Below are 14,656 nucleotides of genomic sequence, written 5' to 3' on the forward strand. Positions count from 1 at the left end.
TTGAAAAACAAAAAAAATAGCCAATGGTACACAAGTACCCATTCTCTTCCTAATCCGTTAATTCTTCCTTATTGCCTTACGACAATTATTTAGGACAATTCCTATTCTTCCGCTAACCTATTGTCCGAGGATTCAACAACGTGTTCCATTGCTAATGTACATACACTCGCAATGAGAAGCGTAACCGTATCCTTCCCCCCTCTTTCTTCGTGTCGCTTGGTGACTGCTGGCGAGTAAATAAAAAGTGAATTTCTTTAATTGCAGGTACTGTTATAAAAAGGAAGGAAAAGGTGCATTCCATCCACATAACACTCAACTTTTGCCAATGGCAAGCATTATTTTTTCACAGATGGGCCGTAGATGTTTTAATACTCAGCTGTAGATGTTTTTATATTGTAGACTTTTAATATTAAAAAATTGTACTAAACATCTCTCCACTAACTGAGGAGTAGAGTTTGTGGGAATTTTATTTTCTTAAATAAAAAGAGAAATATATAAATAAATAATCAATCTAAAACTGATTTAGAATGAACAAAGTAAATATGACTTTAAAAATTTTTCTCAAACGTTTTTATGACGATTTTTTAAAGTTTGATTTTTTTATCTGTGTGAAAGCCTTGAAAAATTGCCACATTTAGCTAAAATCTGAACGTTTTGATTTTTGTTTAATGGCAAAATTCCAATTCAGCTAAATTTGGCGTTTAAATTTAAATGTTTTAATTTGAACCGCCGTACATTTTCAAAAATCGCTAGATAAAATTCGGCAGTTTTGAGCTAATGTTAGTTAATAAAACAAAACCCCCTTACTCTGCTCCATTTTTAAAAAATTCACTAAGAGCTTTAAAATGATCTGAGCTGTCACTTTTAAAATCAAATTGCAAAGCCAATAAATTTATGTTTTGAAAGTTTCAAAAACCAGCATCCCTGAAACTGGACTTTTGGTTTTCGAAAGCAAAAAAAAAACGCAAGTGGGAAAACGCGAAAAAAACTGTCTCACTCGTGCTGTGATAATCCTCGTTTCGGATCTGCTAGCCTCCTAGCGTGACTGGTATAAAACCGGCGAACGCGTGAAGGAGATAAAGTCGGAAACTTTTAAAGCTTGGCTTACCTTCAATAAGCTTTTCCCCTTGTGACTACTCTATTGAATATCAAGTTCTCGTCTGATCTTCCCACCACTTGATACAAGTGTTTTTTCATCGAGGAATTATTTTTCTCCCGTTATTCATTTTCTTTTATATTCATTACTGTTACTAGTAAATTTGTAATTTTTGAGGCAATGAAAACAACGGAGAAGAAGACCGAACATGATTTGGAGCTTGAAGCTCAATCGTTGAGAAGGTTTGTGCTCAATTTTAATAGTTGCCGGGAAAGTTTCATTTTTTAATGTTATTTTACGTAAGACGTGGCTTACAGCCTATTAGATTCAAAAATTCTCGGTTGGCAATAGCATGTTTAGATTTTTAATTTTTTTGTCAAGATAGATGGCAGCTAATAACTAAATTATTATCAGTAAACTTTGTGATTATATTCTAGAAATACAAAGTTTCAAATTTTGGTTTAAAGGTGGGGTACCGAAATCTGGGAAATATTTTTAAATGACTCCAAATTTGTCCCTAATTTCGAATATCTATGTGAAAAAATTCAAAAAAATTTCCCTGATTTTATATTTGAGCTTGAAATCGCGTATTCATTTGTGCCCCGGTTTCTTTTTTTCAAATTCGCGCCGAAATAAATTATCAATGTGTGAAAATAGCTGAAAAACTGAAGAAAGTAAAAATACATGTCAAAAATTAAATGAGGCAAACGCGCTTCAAGGATAGTTTATTTTGGCGTATTTAAAGAAAGAAACCGGGGCACAAATGAAATCGCGATTTCAAGCTCAAATATAAAATCAGGGAAATTTTTTGGAATTTTTTCACATCGATATTCGGAATCAGGGAAAAATTTGGAGTCAATTAAAAATATTTCCCAGATTTCGGTACCCCACCTTTAAAATATTTTACCCTGACAAAAATTATTTAAGCTTGAATTGACTTGATTTTCTTTTCCCTGTGCATAATGTATGTTATAATATGCAGTTTCTGAAAAAACGAATCTAATAATATCCACGATTCATTTTCCTAAAACCTCCCTTCAATATATTCCCAGAATCGCGTTCTTTGGTGTGGCCATGTCCACTGTGGCGACATTCGTGTGCATTATAACCGTTCCACTTGCGTACAACAAAATGCAGCAAATGCAATCAAATATGATTGACCAGGTGATTGCCCACACTTTAATGGCTTCATCAAACAAAACATTTCAGATTGATTTTTGCAAGACGAGATCCAATCTGTTTTGGCGAGAGGTTACCAAGACGCAGGTGGAAATTTCTTATTAGATTAATTTTTGGTTTGGAGTTTAAGTTGTGTGCAATTTATGAAGAACGCATTGAAAAACATAGATTAATTTCAAAATGATATCATTACCTGATTTCCAGTATATGGCGGATTCTCGTGGAATCCGAGTTGCTCGACGAGCCGAAAAACGATATAGCACTAACTATGATAATCAGAGGACTGCCTATGACAGGTTCTACCATGCCCAACAGCAATATGAAAGTAGAGATAGCAACTACGATAAGTCAGCTAGCTACGGACTTTGGAATACGGAGTCGCCGATTCCTGCTAGAAACTATGAAAGTTCATCTTCTTCTGCTCCGGTCTATGGAAACAATTATGGTAGTCAGGGAGGAGGTGGAGGTTGCTGTGGATGTGGGCAATCTCCACCTGGACCACCGGGACGACCTGGAAGCGATGGTTCCCCGGGTTCGGATGGTGAAGCTGGAATCCCTGGTAGAGACGGACCAGACGCACCGCGTGCCACCCCCGCGCCTAACTTTGTACGTCATTCTAGTACTTTTTTAATTTATTTTTAGTCCGACTTAGTCACTCATTTGTCACAAATCACCCAGTAAATCTTTTTTGACATTTCTAATTCAGGACTGGTGCTTTGATTGCCCGCCAGGTGAGCCAGGACGGCAAGGAAAGCAGGGAAGAAAGGGCCCACCGGGAAGACCAGGAGGCAGCGGACTTCCAGGAGACAAAGGACTGCCAGGATTGCCAGGATCGATGGGGCCAGTTGGACCAGAGGGAAGACCCGGAATTCCAGGATTGCCTGGAGGAAAGGGTATTCCTGGAAAACTTATTGAAGTTGCCGGACTTGAAGGACCACCAGGACAGTCTGGACTGCCCGGAATGCCAGGACTACAAGGTAAATGTTTTAAGCTTTTTGAGGTCTTCCAAAAAAGTGTTGCAATTTTTAATGTTCATTTTTAAATCGTGAAAAGCTTTGAAGTTACCTGCCAAAAAATCTTGTTTGACGTCAAGGAAGTAATTCTCCAATTGTTTTTTTAATAGAAAATTCCTTATTGCAATTTAGAACTATTCAACAAAGTTCCCTATTTGGTAGGGCTCCCAGCTGAGTCCGCATTGCGGGCCTCACGCCGACGCGCCGCTGTGTGTGTGCAATGAAGTGCGAAACATAGTTATTCGGAGCGGCCGACACATTCGAGGTTCCGCAGCTTGTCGTAAAATGAGTAGCTTGGTGTGTGCGCAACGTAGTGTGAAAAGGTGGTTGTTTGGAAGCGGCCGACACGTTCGGTGTTCCGCACCGCACTATACATTCGAATGCATTCGGCTTGAGTGACGCCGTGAAGCCGGCGGTGGTGACCTCATGGGAGCCCTACTATTCGGATTTTTGATATCTAATAAAATTAAAAATTTTTCAGGAAAACCCGGGAACGACGGCTACCCAGGACGAGATGGTTCTCCAGGTGATCAAGGTGACGATGGAATTCCTGGTGGTCCTGGTAAACCTGGGCAGAAGGGTTACCCAGGTCCCGACGGAAGTGCTGGCTTCCCTGGTTAGTTATTTTTCGGTTTCTGTCCTCTTTTCTGATTTTATGCAGGAAGTTGCTGGAAAAGTTTAATAGTAAACATCTTGATACTTGGTATTAATCACGGAAATCTGATTAGACGAAAGTTCAGATATCACTCACATCTGCATCATTTCCTCATTCAAACACAACAGCAAACTAGATAGACTCTATTTTAACAAAACTACGTAGACGAGAAGCCCTCAGATGAAAATTTTCAAACGAACATGAATAACCCTCAATTGTTATAATTTCCAGGCGGATGTGACCACTGCCCACCCCCGCGGACTGCTCCCGGATACTAGGAAATGGCGATCTCGAAACGTTTATCTGTAAAATATCATTGTGAATCCTTACATAATAATACTTCCGCTCTGCTTAATGTTTCCTTATAATTAATCCCTATATGAAAATTTCATCAATTCAATCATTTTCAAGTGTGTTCATGAGAATTGTGAATACATTCTGAAAGAAGAAAAAGGGGGAAAATGGCCATTATTCATTCTTTATTGCGTGTTTTTTTGTGTTTACCTTTTGCATGTCTACATGACGATTGTTGTATTTTGTGGAAGTCTGCTTTTCTTGGAATCAGGGAACTGGAACTTTAAAGATACAAAAAGCAGGAATTGCGTCACAAAATAAAATTTTTGACATGCTTTAATGGGCTTGAACTTTTCAAAATGTATGCTTAAAGAGTTGTGCGGATATTAACAGGAAGCAAATTAACGGATGAATTCAAACTGATTTTCAAAAAAAGTTCTTATTAAACAAATTATACAGTTCCAAAGTACAGTTCCGAATATTACCTGCCAAAAAATTTGGCAGCACATTTTCAAGATGAACATTTATGTGCTTGTAAAAGTTTTTTTGATTTTTTATGAACAAAAATAAAAATGTGCTACATATAAGGTTTAATTGAAGAACTATCCTATGAAAATACAATTTTTTTTGGTATTTGACAATTTTTGCAATGTTAGACAATTCTGGAGCACACTTTCAAATAAATCAGACATTTTTGATATTTTGGCATTCCACTTCAATTAATGTTGGAAAGAACAAAAAAATTGCCGCCAACAAAATTCAACTAAATAAATTAATCTAGCAGTATTCAACTTTCCCTTTACTTCATCATACCCCAAATTTGTAAACGTTTCAATCCTCATGTTATTCTCAATATCCAAAACTTCTAAATGCAATCCAGAATCTTCCAAAGATTTTGAAGAGGTTCATGCAAATATGGGTTCAAAGTATATAGGGTCGCGTTGGTCTAATTAAACTTTTTGGTAGATATTGAGAACTGGTGTGGAGAAAAGAACTTTAGTCGTTCAGCATGCAGGAAGATAATTTTGTGTTCATTTGCAAAGATGTAGTGAGGAAAATATGTGACCAAAGCCTAGCAAGACTGGCAAAAGCTAGTAAAAAATTAGTCGATTTGCAAATTTTATCACAAAATAAGCTTGTTATATTTAAAATTGAAATAAAAACGTTTTACAAATGGTTTTTCGCATGTTTTGATTTTGAATTTTAAACTGACAACCAAGTTGCCGGTTGCCGAAAAGTTGCCGAAGTTTTCAGCGTTCGGCAACTTCGACAAGTGCCGGTTGCCGGAAATATTATGGTTCGGCAACTTCGGCAAGTGCCGGTTGCCGGAATTTTTTGGGTTCGGCAACTTTGGCTATTGCCGGTTTCCGAAAATCTCGGTTGCCGCACAGCATAACATGACAAAAAAACATTTTTATTAGAAATAATAATCGATTTGTTATTGGTGTTTCTTGTTCTTTTTTTCGCACCTACATCATACCGTTCCTCGTTTTTAATGTGATAATTCTGAAAATTTTGACCCTCAAAACTAAAAACCCAATATCTCCCCATCCGACGTGAAATCTTAATTCACCAACCAAAGTCGATACACCCAACAGCATAAACAAATCTACTCCACGTGACCATTCTTGAATTCTAGAATTTGGCGGTCAACGTGAAGCACATCAATTTTGATATTTTCCAGATTTCCCAGCGACTTCCTCACTTCCTATCAGTTTATCATGTTTGTTCGCCGGATGCAAATGCTCTCGACTTCCGCTTTCATCACCATCATTATTGACGACGTACTTGCGGGGGTCACCTTTTTTCGAAAAAAAATTGCTATGCAAACATACATAGCTTTTAATGTTTTATGAGAACTAAAAGAAGAAGGATGTTTTAGTGAACAGAAAGAGTGATGTGAATCCTAATGACCCTAGTAAAGAGTTCAGACTATCCCATTGTTTATGAAACACTTTTTGCAATGCAAGTTTACTTGTGATGTATGCGATAACGGCGGACGTCAGATGTTTTTTTTTATCGGCGAGTTCTTTTTTCTGGGTACAAAATGTTCACAGACGCACGTAGGCAAATTGGCTTCTCTCTTTTAGTTTGAATTTTGGAATTTAGTTTTTGGAATGAAACCTTATGCGGTTAATTGAAAAAGCAAAAAATCAAATTTATAAAAATTTTTGAGAAGTGATTGTGAGCGCAGGATATAAGCTAAACTAACAAAAAATCATAAAAACGGCCGTATTTCGCTTGATCTGTAATGATAGGATCAGATTGGTGAATGTGCAGCCGACATCGGTCAAGGCTCGCGATGGGAATCTCCACACTGTTGTAGTGGTTGGTGTCACCTGCTGTAGTGTGCTGCTCGCCGGAGGCGCTCCCGAACAAAAACAGCTGGCTGGTCTCAAGTGAAAATAATGCTCTTTTCTTCAACAAGTTATTCGCGAGCAGGTGATACTCACTAAAGTACTGAAAAAACAAATCAGCTGAACTGTTTTTTTCTATTGAAAACATTTATTCAAAGTCTGACAAGTCGGCTGCTAGTGCAAAGTAAATTTTTCACAGTATCAGAAAATGAACATTTAAGAACAATTAAAACATTTTAATCGATTGGTTCTTTTTGGGACAGTTCTTTGAAAAAAAATTCGAAAAAAAACAGCCACGGTTCAGATGTTGGCTTTTTTTTTCGAACTTTTTTTCTGAATTATTAGAGAGCACAGTCTATTCAACTGAAGTAACACTTTCTAAATCAGTACGTGCTCAAACACTAAAAAATCCACAGTTGCTCAACCAGCCAACTTAATGAGGAAACAAGCAACTGAAAGCAAAATGAACTCCATGAGTCAGTGACTTTACAAACAAGATTATTCACAGATCATATTACCCGCTAAATTGGTATAATCGAATATGTCTAGAGTATTTTCGAATGTTTTTTTTTCTTCATGTTATTTAATACATTTATTTTAAATCACTAGCCTCTATTTTAAGCGCGAATTATGAATAAAACAAGTAAAACAAACAATTAATCAAATTTGGCCGGTGATGGTGGTGGTGGTCCCGAATTTGACGTGTTAGTGCGTAGCGCATGCTTTTGTTTTTTAGATGAGGGTGAGTCTATGTTCAACTGGTTGCAGTTTGTAATGACGTGAGACAATTATAAAAATGATTTAGAAAAAGTCTAAGTTTTAAAGAGAAAAGTTACAGAGAAGCTGTGGAAACGCAGAATTTGCAAACTGTTTGTATTCATGGAACGGGGTTGTGGGGTACCGAAATCTGGGAGTTATTTTTAATGGTCTCCAAAATTTCCCATGATTCCGAATACGGATGTGAAAAAAACCAAAGAAATTTCCCTGATTTTATATTTAAGCTTGAAAGCATCATTTTCATTTGTGCCCGGTTTTTTTTTCAAATACGCGCCCAAAGAGATTCGCATTGGAGCGCGCTTGCAATTTTATTTATTTTCGAGTTTTCTTCGTTTTTTTTTCTGAAAAATATAGTTTTTTGGCGGAAAGAATGAAACAGGTTTAAAAAAAATTGAATTTGGCAAAAATAAATAAATTAAACGAAGAAAATCAAACGATGCAAGCGCGCTCCAATGCGAACTTCTTTAGGCGCGTATTTGAAAAAATAGACCGGGGCACAAATGAAAATCGTGATTTCAAGCTCAAATATGAAATCAGGAAAATTTTTTTGATTTTTTTCACATCGATATTCGAAATCAGGGGAAAGATTCCGGTAACCCACCTTTAAGTTTGTGTTGAGTTGAACTGTTTTGACGAATTTCAATATCACTATTGATTATTTGAGGAAATGGGTCAATTTAATGGGATATCGTAATGTGGCAGCCGACAGGAATCAAGGACCGCGACGCATCACTCAATATCTGATTCAGTTTGCATTTCACGACAGCATCCTGGATGGGGAGTATGGTGAGACATGCAAAGGGACAGTAACTTATCACGGACCCGGATTGATGTCGGCCGCGCATTCCCTATTTGGCTTCCGAACCTGTTGTCTTCCAGGACCTGAACAAGCCAATAAGAAAGAACTAAAAGACAAGCAGACATTTGATTTTAGAAAAAAATAGCGATGGATTTCGCTACGTTTAGTGTCTCACTTTTTTTTTATTTCGTGGCCAAATAAGAATTTTCATTTCCATTTTTGAAAATTGAAAATTAAAACAAATTAAAATGTGCTATCGCAAGATGTATAAAATTATTTTCGCGGCGAGTTTCATCCATATAAAGTCGTGCACGACTGATTTATTCAATTCAATATTTCCGCTATTCCATTTTCAAAAGTTCTACATTCCCCAATACAAACAATTCCTATTCCTGACAAAGTTCCTCAATTACTTTCAACAAAGTGCGGAAGCGCAAAAACTTTTTGCACCCGATGATGCTGTTTCTGAAAATGACAGATTTCCTTCCTCCCGAATACACTTATTATATTAAATGTTTATGAATACACAAAATTAACTTCGCAAGTTTATCCATTTTTCCGAATAAGTGCGCGCCCACCCACCAGGCGCGAGGCTCCGCGGGGCGGCTCCGCCCCTCTGTCGGAGACGTGGAACACGTACGCAGTAAGTTGTATAAAAGGTTGAACGAAAAAAAGCTTGAAACGCCGCAACTCAAATCCCTTGTCCTCTTCAATTATCACGCAACTTGTATTCTTGTATTCATTTTATAGCGTTCCGGGCAGTATTCCCATTATTATAATAAGTATCAGCTGTACTACTACGACGTAAATAATCGCTTACACACACACATCCACGTCTACTTTAAAATCCTCAGACTCCGCCCAGTGCAACCCCACGCAAATTTTTGTGAAATAGGTCTTCACTTCGAACCCCTATATAAATTCACTTGATTTGTGTCTCTTCATTCAAAACGTGAGTTCTTAATTTATCCTGTCACACATAATTTCTTTCATATTCAGTTTTTCAATTACTCTCTCTCTTTCTATTTTTCAACAAGTTTTCTGAGAGTTTTCAGAAAATAAAAAAATCGTCTGAAATTCTTCCTCCTGAATGACTAAGTTGATATACCTAATACACTTTTCACATGAACTGCCCAACGTCATTATGAAGTCTTAGCTATTTTCAAGGAAAATTGAACTCATAACTCATCAGGATTAACCCTTGTGATGTTTTGATGTTCCCGTGGACCTTCCACCCCCGTTTCGCTTTACTTTACGAGAAAATTTCAAAAAATCTAGTGGTGTACTGGTTGTTGAGGATTATTCAATTTGACAAATTTCTTTATTTGTTAAATTGAACGTTGATGTATGTATCTAGAAAAAAAGTGAAGTGTAAGCACACTTTATGTAGTTCAGGGCAAAACAGTTATCTACATTTACCGGGTTCTCCGTATCACTATGTTTATCTTGTAGTAGGCGTGTGGCGCGGAACCCGTTAGGTGTCGGACCATACACACTCCATGTATTGACGTTTTCTTGCAGCTAAAGTTAACGTGATACAGTTTTAGAGACATAGTACCTACAGTAACCCTTGCTCAACCTATGCCTCTAACTTTTTTTTGTCACTCCTTTACATCATCCAACCTTTGAAAAACCAACCTTGATTCCAGGTAAAATGCAATCCATGTGGATCTTCGTTTTATTGGCGTCCACCGCATCCCTTGTGCTGTGCTCCGAGTACGAGGAATACGAAACACCAGTGGTACGTGACCAACTAGCCAATTGTTCCAAATTTCCCTTTTTTTTCAGGACAGCTACGAGATGGCGGATTACATGTCTAAGGTTTCGCATTTTGTACAATTTCTCAAATTTTCATGATACGAATTTTAATCCTTTTGCTAAAGTGTTCAACATTTTGAGGATTAGGATTAGGATGTAGACTTCAAAAACGTATTTCCCTAATTTAGGGGTTTCACCGTCACTAAATTACTTTTCAAAACTGAAGCCTTACAATTAAATTCTAGCATGCTGCAATTCTGATCCCACGACGTCTAGTACTAACCCAAGACGTAACGCCACTAGAGAGCATCCAGTCGAGAATTCTGAAGAGAAGAGCTATGGTAAACCTAACAGTGATGAAGCGTTTTGTGCACCGTTCTTGTTTTTGTTTGCAATCTATTTTGCTTCTCAACTAACATTATTTCCTGTCTATGTCGCGCCTTACAACTTCTACGTCGTCTGCGGCGCCTAATCCGATCAGTATCAAGAGAGCAACAAACTTAACATTTAACAGAAACACGTTGGAAATTCAAATAATGTTAATGTTAGACATATTAAATCTAATTTAGAATTTAGAACTAATACATATAATAACATATTGAAAATTGAATGATTGAGTTCTATAACATTTTGGTTCGACACCTGTGAGGCTTTTTTTTGGAAAAATAAAAATTTAAGTGTTTCCTGGAAGGACGTTCTAAATTTAGAAGCAAAGGAAAGTTGGCTAGCTACCAAAATAATAAAAACGTCAGTTTATTAATTTTTTACAATAGAAACACAAATTTTAGTACTATGGAGTTTTGAGGGTTTACCTTCTGGCCGACAAATCATGTTTATAACATAATAACGTGTATCACGTGATGTCAGAGTGTCCCATTTCGGTTTGATCTACGTAGATCTACAAAAAATGCGGGAATTGAGACGCAGTGTTCTCAACTGATTTCACATGGTTAAGAACGTGCGGACTTCACATTTTTCTGGACAAGAATTCCCGCACTTTTTGTAGGTCAACCCGTAATAGGACAGCCAGACACCACGTGGTGTATCTCACAGTCAAAATTGAAATATACGTTAAGGAGCGGAGTAGGCTTTTTTTGTATTCAAGAAAGCACGCAGTGTCAAAATGTCCCATTTTGGTTTGATCTTCGAGAAATGCGGGAGAAGAACCGCAGACTTTTCGACTGATTTTGCATGATTAAGAGTGTGAAGACATCACATTTTTCTGGGAGAAAAATTTCCGCATTTTTGTAGATCAAGCCGCAATGAGATAGCCTATACTATTCCTAACCTAAGCATTAAAAAATTCAAAAGTTTCACAAAAAATTAAAAAATTTCAACAATTGTAGAAGCTACCTTTTTTCTTAACAAGTATACATTTATCTTACTAAATAAATGACATTTTTAAATATTTTTTTAAAAAAACTTTGTGAAACCCCAAAACGTTCAAAGTTTTCTTTCAATCTTCCCAATTTGGGAAGAAATCTTCCCAATTTTGTGAAATTTAGAAATTAATCCTGTTTTCTCCAAAAACTGTAGAATATGGTTTCTACTGTATCGCATCTATTTCGAATAGAAATCCTAGTTGTAGACAGACATTTCCTAAACAAAAATAGTTAATATTGGTTCTTTGTTCGGTTTTATGAAAAACATGGCAACATCAAAAGCCAACTGACTACTTTTTTTAAAAATTTTTCTCTAGAATCACAATTTTCGAAGTTTTCATACATCCAATTTCAGCCAGAAGATGGCTTCAAAAAACGTGCAACACCATCTGCTGACCGACTCGCCGCAATTCCCCGTTCAGGTTTAATGATCTCTGGTCGTGGATGGATGCCAGGATTTGTGGATCAGCCGCGTGTTTTTAAACGAGTAAGTCCTAGAACATCGGCTTACCCCTGTTTAGGGAGTTTTTAAAAAATATGTTTAATTATCATTAATTCCAGTCACTGTCCCTGCATAATATTTTGGTACGACCGATGAACGTTCCCGTAAACTAATCTACTTTTTCTTCATCGCATCACTTCATTTCTTACTTCAACTCGCCCCAAATCCAGTGTCCAACATTCCATGCGTGCAAAAACAAAACTGTCAACACAAAAACAACATTTGAAATGCCCCCCTCTTCATCAAAGTCAATTCCATTTAAATTATGAGTAATACGTCATCTTTCCAATAAATCGTTGTGTTATTGCTGTTGATTTAAAACTTGTTAATTTTTAATTATTGTTCTCAAATTGGCTTTGAAACAAGTGGAACATGATTTCAAAGAACAAACATGATTGAGCTGATATCAGAAACAGTTATTGAAACAAACAGTTATACACGTTCCGTTAAAAATAGTGGACATGGCAATTGTTAATCCTTTTAGAAGGGAGGCTAAACAGAGAAATTGTAAAAATATGTCAAAAAAACTTTGGGGCAGGCAAATCACGAAGACATTACAGACCAAACTTGCCGTATTTCCTCTATTAGTATTGCACCCCATTGTTCAACTTTGACAGCTTATATCTCAGTTATCGTTTGTTCTGTCCAAAAATTGTCAACTAACAAAACATTTCTTTTTCTAGTTCGTTTTATATCATTTCGTAATTGATAATATATTGATATCTTTAAAATAAACCGAGATATAACGTTTCAAATTTAAGTAGTCGGGTGCAATACTAATGGAGAAAATATGGTAACATAAACTTTTCTTGCTCAAACACTTAAAGGTGGTGTAGTCGAATTTTTTATTACATTATGAGACTCAAAATTGTCTGAACACACCGAATTTCATAAAGAAACTTCTTGAAAACTTCTCAAAAAAAAGTTATGACGGCTCAAAAAATGGCCATTAAAATTTGAAATTTGACCGACTTGTCAATGGCTGGAAACTTTTTTTTTTTTTATCCCCGTCAACTTCTGGGTATACAATGTAATTATCTTGCGTTTTCGACTTTATTTAGGTATTTTATTTAGGTAGATGGACGGCGAGATTTTTAATTTTGTTTGAACAAATTCGACTACACCACCTTTAACAGAATTTGAAAAAGGAAGTATTAAATAGTGTGTTACGAAAATTAGCTGCAAATGAGCATATTTTTATTATGCAGTGATTTTTACGTTTTTTCACTCTATTAGTCCTACGAAGTCCTACTATGCTCCAGAATCGATTTTTCAAAATATTGAAATAAAATAATTTTTGCAATTTTTCAACTAACTAGAGAGTTTTTTAACCATACGGTGCGATCAGGTAAAAGTAAACGTGTTATACGATAGCTGGCATCTTAGGCTTTCCGAATCTGTAATTTGTTTCGGCGGAAAACCTCTGTGAGTCTGGAAATTTTCATCTGAAAGTTTAGAACTGAAATCAGTGAACAATTTGAATAAATTTTAAGAGTTCTCGCAAAATGTGCAGCCACATTTTGTATACATGTACAGGAAAAAGGCTTGCGAGAGCATTACACGTGGCAACCATTTTCAAGCTTTTCTATTGAATAACTAAACTCCCGTCGTTATATCCTATGATTTTGCACTTTAAAAACGTCACTTTCAGCCCAAAATAGCATTTTTCCCGTTTTTGTGTTAGGATATTACACGACCGTAGAAAATGCCACGTGGCGGCATTATTGAAATTGCAGTTTATATCTCAGAAGCACATTGTTCGAAGAGTAAACATTTAAAAGTTCAAAATTCTAAGTACTCTCAACTTGAAAATAATTGATTTTACTGTAACACCGTGTTAAACGCCACGTGGCAGCCTCATTTTGAACTAATTTTTTAAAATGTGCACGCTAAAATATAGATCAAAAAATTTGCAACATTTTATCATTTTAAAATGTGTCTGTATATTTAAAATAGAGCAAGATACACCCCTTCGCAATGTACCATTATCTCAATTTGAAACTTCAAAAATCTACCGAATTTATATATTTCATTTAAAACTCAAAAACCGCAGAGCGTCGTGGCGGGCGTTTGTATCCCAGTGTCGAGGGCTGTATTCAAGGGAGTTGACATCAACCCTGTATTATTTCGGATGTTGGTATTGCAAAGATGACAAAGATAATGACAAAGATAAGGTGTGTATAATTAACTCCAAAAAAAAAAAAAATTTTGCGCGCGCGCATTTGGTCTTTCAGGACACATTTTTAGTTTTCCACTAGGAAACGGAATAAAATTCTGAAAAATTAGGTGTATGGTAATTGGACTATGGGCTTTCAGATTTTCGATTGCAAAATTTGAAATCAGGTTACCACGTGGCGTTATAAGCCAAAAACTGAGAAGTCCGTTTTTTTAGAATTTTTTGTGCTGAAGACGCATACAACTCTTATTTGTATATGGGCTTCCAGATTTTTGATTGTAAAATTTGAAATCAGGTCACCACGTGGCGTTATAAGCCAAAAACTGAGAAGTCAGATATTTCAGTATTTTTTGTGCTGAAGACGCATACAACTCTCATTAGTATATGGGCTTTCAGATTTTCAATTTTAAATCTGGAAATCAGGTCACCACGTGGCATTTGGACAAAACGTTTACAAATATTAAGTGGGCGGCATACGATTTTTTCCGGCAAATCGGCAAATTGCCAGAATTGGAAATTTCCGGCCAACCGGCAAATTTTGGGTTTCGGCTTGTTATGAATGATACCTCCGCAAGCCAGGAGAGCTTTAAAATATTAGAGTCTGTGACTATCGCTGTTAAAAGTTACGAATAAATTGCAGTTTCGAAGGTAGAAGTTCAAAGCGCAAT

At 36.4% G+C, this 14,656-nt stretch overlaps 2 protein-coding genes and 1 non-coding gene across 4 annotated transcripts; all 3 read left to right on the forward strand.

Moving 5' to 3' along the window:
* Positions 1 to 1,266: 1,266 nt before the first annotated feature.
* Positions 1,267 to 4,562, forward strand: col-186 (Nematode cuticle collagen N-terminal domain-containing protein). Its single transcript, NM_078216.3, has 7 exons — positions 1,267 to 1,338; positions 2,149 to 2,260; positions 2,306 to 2,362; positions 2,480 to 2,881; positions 2,982 to 3,252; positions 3,770 to 3,904; positions 4,175 to 4,562. Exons 2-7 carry the CDS (start codon positions 2,171 to 2,173, stop codon positions 4,219 to 4,221), a joined length of 1,002 nt encoding a protein of 333 aa, NP_510617.1. The 5' UTR covers positions 1,267 to 1,338; positions 2,149 to 2,170; the 3' UTR covers positions 4,222 to 4,562.
* A 5,257-nt stretch (positions 4,563 to 9,819) lies between these two features.
* On the forward strand, positions 9,820 to 12,117 carry nssp-89 (Neuropeptide-Like Protein). Of its 2 annotated transcripts, NM_001361830.2 has the most exons (5): positions 9,820 to 9,911; positions 9,959 to 9,991; positions 10,174 to 10,269; positions 11,666 to 11,797; positions 11,872 to 12,117. In NM_001361830.2, the coding sequence occupies exons 1-5, from the start codon at positions 9,825 to 9,827 to the stop codon at positions 11,923 to 11,925; spliced, it is 402 nt and encodes a 133-aa protein (NP_001348792.1). In that variant the 5' UTR covers positions 9,820 to 9,824; the 3' UTR covers positions 11,926 to 12,117. The 2 variants fall into 2 exon arrangements, with proteins under 2 accessions (NP_001348792.1, NP_001370166.1); NM_001383691.2 differs by lacking the exon at positions 10,174 to 10,269 and having other exon boundaries at positions 11,872 to 12,104.
* Positions 12,118 to 13,872: 1,755 nt separating this feature from the next.
* Positions 13,873 to 14,003, forward strand: C09G1.7. The gene has a single exon (NR_155250.1). It is a non-coding gene; the product is annotated as an Unclassified non-coding RNA C09G1.7 (non-coding RNA).
* Positions 14,004 to 14,656: the final 653 nt, after the last annotated feature.

This window comes from Caenorhabditis elegans, chromosome X (assembly GCF_000002985.6).
Source record: "Caenorhabditis elegans chromosome X".
Lineage (NCBI taxonomy): Eukaryota > Metazoa > Nematoda > Chromadorea > Rhabditida > Rhabditidae > Caenorhabditis > Caenorhabditis elegans.